At 34.7% G+C, this 11,321-nt stretch overlaps 1 protein-coding gene across 1 annotated transcript; it reads left to right on the top strand.

Moving 5' to 3' along the window:
• The first annotated feature begins 3,516 nt into the window (after nucleotides 1-3,516).
• On the top strand, nucleotides 3,517-10,768 carry LOC25484593 (splicing factor U2AF-associated protein 2). Its single transcript, XM_013613446.3, has 14 exons — nucleotides 3,517-3,852; nucleotides 3,931-4,014; nucleotides 4,107-4,244; nucleotides 4,541-4,758; nucleotides 5,746-5,979; nucleotides 6,121-6,213; nucleotides 6,291-6,329; nucleotides 7,417-7,506; nucleotides 7,587-7,689; nucleotides 7,832-7,918; nucleotides 8,677-8,753; nucleotides 9,280-9,360; nucleotides 9,558-9,649; nucleotides 10,119-10,768. Exons 1-14 carry the CDS (start codon nucleotides 3,792-3,794, stop codon nucleotides 10,240-10,242), a joined length of 1,521 nt encoding a protein of 506 aa, XP_013468900.1. The 5' UTR covers nucleotides 3,517-3,791; the 3' UTR covers nucleotides 10,243-10,768.
• Nucleotides 10,769-11,321: the final 553 nt, after the last annotated feature.

Genomic DNA, 11,321 nt, shown 5'->3' with positions numbered 1-11,321 from the left:
ATTTTTTGAGAGAAAAAGAAAACACAATTCAACCCCCCCCCCCTTCTTGTGTTTTTCACCTTCAATTATAAGGTGATTTATAAAGTTCAATATCGCTTAGACTTTGAAGGTGATTGGGTTTATTTGCCAAACAAGGGTGACCTTTTTGGGGAGACAGGTGTACATGAGCTATACATGAATGGCCACTTTTGGGAAGAGAATGAGCTAATAGTCAAGTTCTATGACCTTTTATAGGAGATATATACTCTCAAAAGTAATTATAGAAGAACTTGATGGGGTTGATGTGCCTCTTTCCTACCCTAGGTGTTTTATCTCTGGTGAGAACTTGGATGAATTTGGCCACTAGTTAACTAAATGAAATGATATGGTGTCATTTGACTTCACCAAAGAGACATTCTTTGCATCTACCTTACCCTCTCACTCAGACGTAATATATAAAAGTCAGATGATTGATTTGGTGTTGTTAAATGAGTTTCTTTATTTCACTGTCGTTAATTACAACATGACACCTTATTTTCACATTTAAATTTTGGCTGAACTCAATGCCAAAGAATCACGGACTAAATTTTTCATTGTCAAATCCTTAACTTGATCTATTATTTATCCTATCTCATCGGGGAACAAGAGTCGTATATTCATCAAGGAAGAAGATTCAGAGCTCGGTTGGTTTGTTTTAAGTGCCCCAAGGATTGAGGAAATTGGAGTCAAATAAGTCATTTTGTTCACACATTGTAATTTATAAGGAAAATCTTCTTTCTTTCGGAGGAATGAATAATTCATTGTTTTTGTAATCTAATCACCAAATTTTCAGCTAGAGATTCATTAACATTGTTGTTCGATTTAGAATTTTTTTTAGTGGTGTTCGGGTTTTGAACCTTGAACCTTGCATATATTATGCATTGTCCTTGTCAACCGAGCTAAGCTCACATAGACGTTCGATTTAGGATTTGATATCAATATGAATGTTATGAAGTTATTAGAAATTGTAGTTTTATATGTATTTTAGCTTAATATGTGACTAATTCTGGATTTCTACACTCCATAATATGACTTTGTTATCTGACATTTATTGGTTTAACGTTTTTTTTTTTAAAGATGGTTTAACATTGTTGTTCGAGTCAGTTCGTGATTGTGTTCTCCATCCCTAATTCAGTGAGAAAATAACCTCTTAATCTAAACAAACACTCGCATTTCACTACTATTAAGATTTTACATTTCGACAACTTTTTGCACTCTTTATACGAACCTCTTCTTTCGTATCTCAACATAACAAATTGTTCCACTCCCCCATTATCTCATTTGTCAATAGAAACAGGAGACCCTAACTTCCCTGCTTCACCCCCAACTCGTATCGTGAAGTAACTTTTTATTTCAGTCGTGAAATGTATTGTGAAACCAATAAATGCAATCATATGTCTAATTTGAAACTAATAGTTCAGCTAACTACATATGTAAAGTTCCTAAGTATATAAAAAATAACAATTGAGGTAGTTGCATGTCTACGTAAATGCAATCATCATATGTTTAATTTGAAACCAATAATTCAACTAACTACATATGTAAAGTTGCAATTTGCAAAGTAAATAAAAAATAACAATTGAATCCAGAAGTCCTAGCTCAACTAGCAAAATGCCGAAATTGTTAGGCTGGATGCCATGATTGGAGTTCGAACCCCGATACCTCCACTTATATATGTGAGTTTATAATAGTTTTGTCATACCTTAATGAAATGAGAAAGCATAGAAATGGAATGAGGAAGATTTTAGAATCACATTATGTTTGCATCGAGATGAAAATAATGTGTATATAGTCCAATGGTGATTGAATTGTGCTTAGAAATCTAAGATTTCGTTGAAAATGAGATGTCTTTGAAGCTTTGGAGAGAAAGTTGGTGAAGGAGAGTTTGTTTATAAAAATGTTACCTGAGTATCAATTTACGTATCAAAATGTTCCAAATTCTATGATAAAAAAAGAGACAAAAAACATCCTACTTAGTATAGAAGCTCAAATGCTTAATTTTGTAAAAAAAAAAAAAAAAACAGAGGAAGGGTTCAATGGACAAACATATTGCATTCAAATTTTATAATACTTCTTTAAAAAAAATTAAGAATTATAATACAAAACAAGTTTCACATGGATAATTTAAACAAGGATAAATTGAGAACTTGAAGCGTACACGAGAAGCGTTAAGTGAACGGAGTTTGTATTTGTTCCACTTTCATATGTTTCCAGTTATAAGGTCCCTCACATAGATCTTTTCCCAGACGACTTTGAGCATTGCCGACTGACCCTAGGATAATCCATTCCATAAGAACTCCACGGTTAAGCGTGCTTGACTTGGAGTAGTCTTTGGATGGGTGACCTACCGAGAATTTTCCCGGTGAGGACAAAACACACTGAAAAAACTCATGTTCGTTTGTAGGGTCAGTCGGCAATGCTCAAAGTCGTCTGGGATGTTACATTTGACACATGACAATTAGAAATTCAACGACTAAGATTTAAAAAACAAAATCAATTATTTTTTCAAGTAAAAGAAAATGAAAACACGTTTGAAACGAGTAAATACCCAAATTCGTTCTTGAATTTGTAAGGACCACCCTATTTCGTCTCCCAATTTATCGAAATATCACATTAGTCCCTGAAGTTGTCAAATGTCAATCAAATTAGTCTCTTCGTCAAGTTGGGATGTTAACGGTGCTAATGTGTTCTATTCTCACAAGGCTTTCCATGTTAGATGCCACACAAGCAGAGACTAATTTGGTCGAAAGTGACAAAATTTCGAATGACTAAATTGATTGATTTGCAGAAATTTAAACATGCATCATTGCATCACTTCTTTGGAAATCCTGGGGTTGGGATAAACTCCATTAATTCTGGGTTGGGTAAAATCAGATTGCCCATAACTTGAAAATCCCGGAGTTGGGATAAACTCCATGAATTCTGGGTTGAGTAAAACCGGATTTCCCATAATTTGGATATGGTACTCTAACAACTCCAAAAGCAGTTGGATTTTGTGGAGCATGACCTCTCACTGACGTTTGCTCAGGTCACTCAGTTGAAATAACTTATCATTTCATTTCATATCATAGTACTCAGTCCCTGCAATAAAATCAATCAAATCAGTCTCTAAATTATTAATATTTTCAATAAAATCAGTCCCTAAATTATAACACTTACTATCAAATCGATCCTTAAAGAAGGGTAATATTGAAAAAACAAAAAAAAAACTGAAAGTGATAGGTTAAAACTGAAATGTGTTGCGTTTTCATTAAATTGGTCCCTGTACACGTGGTTGACTGGATGACACGTGTACAACATAACACATCATGCATGATGACACCTCAACATCACTAACATAGATATTGGACGGATGGATGAATTTGATGAACATCAGTTAAATTCATAGATGAATTAGATACTTCAACAAATCAGGGGACACATTTGGCTAGCCCGTGCTAATACAAAGACAAATTTGAATATTTGCTCCGTTTGAAACACTACAGTTTCATCACATCTCTCACCGCCGTATCCAATTCATTGTCTCGCCGGCGAGAAACATGTTTTCTATGAATTTTCAAACTTTTAATATCGGCCATTGAAAATTTTAGTGGCCACGTGTTGAAGATCTGTGGTAGTGACTAGATAACCGGACACATATAAAACTGTAGCAGATCCATACACGGCCGAGAGGAACGTTGTCTCTAGAAACTACGGGCACCCTTTCGTTGCATCATTCATAACCTTGTTGCCACTGTAGCGAACAGAAACCCAGAAATTGTTCCAAGAAAACAATGAATTCTGAAAATGGCTACGAAAACCACAATCAACCGCAACCGCAACCGCAACCTACTGGTACACGCTAACTTCTCTCGTTCTCCTTTTCATCTCAAATCCGCAGCAATTTCTGTTTTAACTGAGCTTGTTACGCAGGTGAAAATGTCGCAGAAGTTGGATGGTACGTTCTTGGAGAAAATCAACAACAGCTTGGCCCTTATATCTTCTCTGAGGTGCAAGGTAACTTCACTTCTCAGATTCTCACCAAACAAAGCCTTGTGTTTATGTTGAAATTAAACTTATGATAATTACTTTGCTAATTTACTTTTCAGAGCATTTCTTAAATGGATACCTATCCGAAAATACACTTTTATGGTCTGAAGGAAGAACTGAATGGCAGCCTTTGTCTTCAATTTCTGAATTATGGGATGAAATTAGTCGCCGCGAACCTGATTCTTCTTCAACTGCAGGTATAATTTTTTGAATTTTATTTTCATACACTGTCAGTTTAAAATGTTTTACACTGTCAGCATATTGCATGAGGCACACACTAATGACCATTTTACAACCGTCATGAGGTGATTTGAAATCTGTATCTTGAGGTTATGATTGATTGGCAGTGTAAAAATTCTTTACACTAATATGGTGTATATGAATTAAAGCTTAACTTTTTTTCTAACTTCTATTTTTTAAAATTTATTTGCTTTTGGGTTTTTTGTTGTTATTATTTACTGTGGACTTGGATACAATGTGACTTGTTATGTAGTTTATGCTGAGGCTGAAGATGTGGACGAGTTTGAAAAATGGCAAAAGGAGATTAAGGAGGCTGAGGCACAAGTGGAAGCTTCAGAATTCGGTGGTGGTGGTGTAGGAGAAGACGTTGAGAGACCTTCAACACCGCCTGATGGTGAAGAAGAATTTACCGATGATGATGGGACATATAAGTGGGATAAGAGTCTTAGGGCATATAAGCAGGTTCCTCAGGTTGGTACATGAGCTTTACATCATTACTATTATGCTCATCTATGCAATAAGCGATGTTATTTGTTATATTATGATTAACATGAGACAGGCTTAAAGCTTAACTAAATTTTGATGCCTAGGATTTGGGGTTAGGTTTAATCAAGTTGTTAACCTTAGAGTTTTAACTATTATGCTCGAAGCTTATGTGGTTCATAGGGCTGGTGTTCTTTATCTTAAACTGTTCTTTTGTACCTGATTTATTGAATACATTGGTTTTGAAATGACAGGTTCTTGTTTTAGATTTTGCATAGGTCACATAGGATCCCTGAAGGTGTAGCCCAGTGGTATGGGTTGGGACACTGAAGGTGTATTAAGGTGGACCCGACTCTAGTGTTCGACCCCTGTTGCTAATAATTTCCCTCCCTCCCTAACAAACTAACTAGTAACTATTAACATTTGTCTATCTAAAATTAATATTTTATGTTTGGCATCTTGTCAAATTGGTTCTTCAGACTCTGTAAAGCACAGACAGTTCACTTGGCAGAATCAAAATGAAAAAAATGAAGCTTCTTCTTGTTGATGGGATTTGTGTTATCTCATTTTATTCATTTTTGTCTGCCTTTTTTTTGGTGATTTATGACATAACAATTTGTTTTGCTTAAGAATATCAAAACAAGTGCACACTGCCAAAATAGTTCTCAAAAATTCTAAACCAAATAGACACTGCTTTAAGGGGTTAATAGAAGTCCGAAACAATTTTTAAAAAAAATGTATCCATATGGAAATATTAATTTTTCTATCAATTTTATAACCAAAACTTTGATGGATAAAACAATCACTTATTCAGAAAATAGATCTGCTGTTGCTTAGTATGTGATCTGTATTAATCTCAATTTCCCTAGGTTTTATTTTATTGAAACCAAGGTTGTTGATTCTTTGAATGTATTTCTATTCAAGCTGTTTTTATTTTTTCTTTTGGGAGGTATTAATGAAGTTGTTTTGTGATAGGACGAGGCCACGTCCGGTAGTGCTTTGCCTTATGGGGTTGAAGAGATGACCTTTTTGAAAGAAGAGGAAGTTTTTCCGATAGTAACTGATTCTGATGCCTCTAAAATTGTTGAAGATAGTTCAAAATCGAGTGTTTCTGCAACTTCCATAAAGGAAGAAACAACTGAAGCAAAAAATACCAGTGTGGTAGCTGTTGGGAAGAGGAAGCATTCAGATAAACCAGAAGAAAAGAAGGTGTCCGCCGCTATCTGTTCATCTTATTTATATATATGGCTTCACCCAGCTTAATTTTTCTCATCTTTGTTGCTTTCACTTAGAAATGAGTACCTCTTTTGGGAAATACATGACATCTCTATTGACCTAATTCTGTTCCAGGAAGCTAATAAACCTCCTGACAGTTGGTTTGAATTAAAGGTCAATACACATGTTTATGTCACTGGGTTGCCTGAGGATGTTACTATTGATGAAGTAAGCATTAACTTTTGTTTCACTTTACCTGAAACTACTTATATTCATTGCAAAAACTAACATGGGCAATATTGTAGGTTGTGGAAACATTTTCCAAGTATGGAATTATAAAAGAGGTACCTTTTTTATTCCTATATTCCCTTGTTGAATTGTAAATCAAACTATAATGCTTAGGTATATATCGGTTTTTCATGTTTAGGATTACCTTAAAAGTATCTGTTATATTTAATTAAGGAAAACATAGTCGGCACTGTAAAGTATATTGCCAAAAATATGGATTAACATTTCTACACATGGAAGACCAAAATATATTGCATATTTTCATGTTTATCCTTTTAAATGCTTTCATGTGATTTTTTTTAGGCTAAAATATGGTTTTAGTCCCTGCAAATATGCCTCGTTTTGGTTTTAGTCCTTGCAAATTTTTTTTTTTTGTTTTTGGTCCCTGCAAAATTTTTTGTTTTTGAAAATAGGGAGGGACTATTTTCAAAAACAAAAAATTTTGCAGGGACCTTTTTTAAAAACAAAATATTTTGCAGGGACCAAAAACTACAAAATTGGTTCAGTTATAATGTGCCACGTATGCAAATCATCACAAAACTAGGGTCAGGGACTATTTTCAAAAACAAAAAATTTTGCAGGGACGAGAAACATTTTTTTTTACAGGAACTAAAATCAAAACGAGGCATATTTGCAGGGACTAAAACCATATTTTAGCCTTTTTTTTATGAATGGCCATATATTTTTTATGAGGATTTGGAGAGCCCCTTCCCTTTTCTGGGCACATGTGCTCAGCAATACCCTGACCGAAAATAAATAACACAAGGCCAAGCAACTCTTTAGAACTAGCTCTCACCAGAAGTGTCTTGCCAAAGATTAAAAGGGCAACCCGGTGCACTAAAGCGCCCGCATACGCAGGGTCCGGGAAGGGGTCCCACCATTTTTGGTGTATTGTATGCAGCCTTACCCTGTTTTTTACACAAGAGGCTGTTTTCAAGACTTGAACCCGTGACCTTTCAGTCACGTTAGTTGCGCCAAGGTTACCCTTCTGTCTTGCAAAAGGTTGTTATTTCAAAAAAAAGTTCATTATAAGGTGGTAATCTGTGAATGTTCTTGAAAATATCAAACTAGCTATTGGAGGTTTTGGTAGCTCATCCCAGCTTCATATGAATTGCATGATTGAACTGATTCTGTTTGAAACAGGATCCAGAAACCAAAAAGCCCCGTGTTAAGCTCTATGTTGATAAAGAGACAGGAAGAAATAAGGGAGACGCATTGGTTACATATCTTAAGGTAACTCTTTCTCTAGTTCTTCCTGTGATACATAGCTTTGAATTTGTCAGAGTTTCCAATTATATATTTGTGTATATCAGGAACCATCAGTGGCTCTAGCAATCCAACTTTTGGATGGTGCGCCTTTTCGGCCTGGTGATAAGATTCCGATGTCTGTCTCCCTGGCTAAATTTCAGCAGAAAGGTAGGCTTAACTTAATTTTTTATACTTCATTAGCAGTGTTTTTATAATTGTACTTGGCTATAGTAAATCCACCTGTCAAAATCGTAGTTTAGTTAACTATCACTCCTGCTGGTGCCTGATGGAGCTTTCTTTAAATATGCAGGAGAGAAGTTTGTATCCAAGCAAGTAGACAAAGACAATCGACGGAAAAAGAAAACGAAAAAGTTGGAAGACAAAATGCTTGGATGGGGTATGCTTGGTTGCCGACTTTATTCAAGTTGATCTTTCAGGAAATTTATTAATCCCCAATTCATCTTAATTTTAGCCTAATTCCCCTTTTTCATTTATAGATTTACCTTCTTGTAGATATTTTTCCAATTCACCAGATGGTGTAAATGGATCAATGCTTTAACCCATGTCCGTTGATCCTTGAGTTCACTGAGTGCATTTTGAGCTAATTCTCAGTGAAGTTTATATGTCTAAGAGCCAGTTTTGATAAACGTTTCCATAAATACTGATAGGAAAAGAAAAATTGACATGTTCTTGTAATGACATTAAGTCTTCTAACTAATAGCTTCTCGCATACCTTTATATCAACTTTTGCATCTCAGCTTTTTAAGAAGCTACCTCATCTAGCTTTTTCATAAGTATCTACAGATTCATATTTCATAAGTTAGGAATCAAGTATTTATCACGATTAAGAAACTTCCATAAGCTCAAAGCTAATTCAAATTTGGATATAGTCTTTGAATTGTAGATGTACTGGTAACAATGAAAATTATTTAAAAAAAATTCGTGCTAGAATCTATCCATGTTTTCCAATTTGCTTCTGGTGAGTGTGAAGCAAGAAAGCATGCTGTGGTCAAATGTTAAAAATCTTTCCATCTCAGTTGTATGTTTAGTTTAGAGTTTTTGGCTGATTTGGAGTTTCTGGATTCATTTTCACAGTTGATTTTCTCATTTACTCTGCTTATTGTGTACTAATGTGATTTTCATTGTATGGCACAGGTGGTCGTGATGATTCAAAAGTTTTAATTCCAACAACTGTTGTCCTTCGCTATATGTTCAGTCCTGCTGAAATGAGGGTTGATATTACTGAATTTTTCTTGTGTCTTATATACAATTATCACACCAATGCATTGCTACACATGTGACCATAGCTGTCCATCATTTTGGATTTGGTTATATAGATTACAGAAACAAACTTCTATTAAAAAAAAAGAGTGGTGATACATGCACACCCCCATGTGGCAATACACCTCTTACACCCACACAAAATCCTGACATGTGGCAAGGAAAAGGGAGAGGAGATGAAAGAGAAAGTATGGTTGTGAGATGAATTTACCAAAATATCCTTAATGTATGGGGTGTACAATAGGGTGTATGATTAAAGGGTGTTCATGTAACATTTTCCAAAAAAAAATTGTTTAGAAAGTTGTATTGTAATTATAGAAATAAAGATTACAGCATTGATTCGTTTACTTTTTACAATTATAGTAGGATTTTCTACTTCACCTACTACAGTCAATTTCAGTTTGCTCTCTCAGTATTGCAATTTGTTGGTGCATTTTCTCATATTAGACACTTTCTAATATTGCCTAATCTGTTCAGGCTGATGAAAATTTGCACTCAGAACTAGAAGAAGATGTTAAAGAGGAATGCACGAAGCTTGGACCTATAGATGCAGTCAAGGTAGTCAATCTTTTATGCCTTAAAAGATTAATGTAATTGATACTCTTATCGATCTCCTGTAACCATATCCTATTTTCAGGATTTTTTTGTGCCCCATACCGGTACCAATAACAGTGATGCTACTTTCTGTTCTCATATCTGTGTTCCTATTGTATTTGACTTTTAATTTTGCCTCTGCATTTCCATGTTTGCGGCAGGTATGTGATAATCATCCTCAGGGTGTTGTTTTGGTTAAATTCAAGGACAGGAAAGGTGCTCAGGCGTGCATAGAATTGATGAATGGAAGATGGTAATTAAATCCTTGTTTATCCGTTTTCTTCCTCTGCACTTTCGGATTGATTTTCATGCTTTATTTAACAAGTTACCTTGTCATATAAGCAGCCTAGCCTACTTGGCATGATGACTTTCTTTTGTTGGCCTTCTCTAGATCTTGTTTTAGTCATTATTCAACCAGTTTAGGTACTATTAAAATAGTAACGTAACTTGTTTTGGATATGCAAAACCTTTGAGCTTTTTCGAGGGTTTGGCATTAAGATCAGTAAGGTGAAATATAGTGAAACAAACATTTTTCCTTGTGGGTAAAGTATAGGGATAGAGCTGTCTTCTTCTCACTGTTGTTACAGTGTTACAATGAAATTGGAATTTTGAATTTACTCAAAGTAGAAGAATAGCTTCATTTTTTAAATGCTTTCACTTTTCATTTTTACATATCCCGAGGATATTAACTTTTGTCATACTTTTTCTGGTTTATTTATCAGGTTTGGTGGCAGACAGATACATGCCAGTGAAGATGATGGTTTAATTAACCATGCCACGGTTCGGGATCTAGAGGAAGATGCTAAGCGCTTGGAGCAGTTTGGTGAGGAACTTGAAGGTGAATGAGTTAGGAGAATAATATTGAACCAGATTCACAGTTCCTAATGAAGTCCAGGCCTTGAAATATTGCAAGAACCCCGTAGCTCTTGGATTACTATGTCATTGTCCTCACTTTTTGCAGTTGTGCAGATCACAATGATATATTAGTTCTCTTGTATCATCGGAAAAGAAAAAGGATATTATAGGAGAAAATAACTTACTAATTTGACTACCACATCTTATTTGGAAAATTGCGACATTCGGTACGTGCAGTATCCAAATCATGAATATTATGACACAAGACAGTGTAGTTAGATTTGAACTGTTTGATGAATTTAATTAATAGCCGAATGGTAGTTGCATTCGATAATGATGTTATACAGCATTAGATGATGGTATTATACTGTTGCATTCCATTGGATGATGTTGGTTGTTATGAAAAAAAGCTGCAACTTGCCATGGAACATTAACGCCATTGGTGGTGATTGACCCTGTGATGTGAGATTAGTATTGATTTGAGAAATAGATTTTCTGCAGTTGCAAATTTTGATAATCCGATGAGTTATGTTTTAAAGCTGATTTATTGAAATTTATTGAGCCATATGATCTTTAGTGGGCAGTTGAGGATAGAAGACTTGACTGCAGAGTATTTGGGACCATTAATTTGATGACTGCAGTATATTTCACAATTTTCTTTTTTCACTAATTCAAAACTTTTACTTTACTATTTAAAATAGCTTGTTAAATACTCCTTCCGTCCCTTAATCTAGGCACCCATTGTCTTTTTCACATTTATTAAGAAAAGTTGTCAGTGTAATCAAAATGTCTGTTTTGTGTGTTAATGTTATGAAATTGTCCTTTGTTTGTATGTGTATTAAATTTAACTTTACATATTTAAAAAATGTTTTACCAACATTAGCCTAAGCGATGCTGTGCTCATAATTTTCATATATGTATGTACAACACTAAGATGTGGAAGAGATGATCATGCATGATGACGATGATATAAACAAGTAGGTTTGAAAATATGACAACACATTGAAAGATAGTAACCTATAATTTTAGTATCTAATTTTTGAGTTAAAGCGACATTTACTGTTAGAGTA

The sequence above is a fragment of the Medicago truncatula genome, chromosome 1 (genome assembly GCF_003473485.1).
Source record: "Medicago truncatula cultivar Jemalong A17 chromosome 1, MtrunA17r5.0-ANR, whole genome shotgun sequence".
In the NCBI taxonomy this organism is placed as follows: domain Eukaryota; kingdom Viridiplantae; phylum Streptophyta; class Magnoliopsida; order Fabales; family Fabaceae; genus Medicago; species Medicago truncatula.
This window is presented reverse-complemented; position numbering and strand designations above follow the sequence as displayed.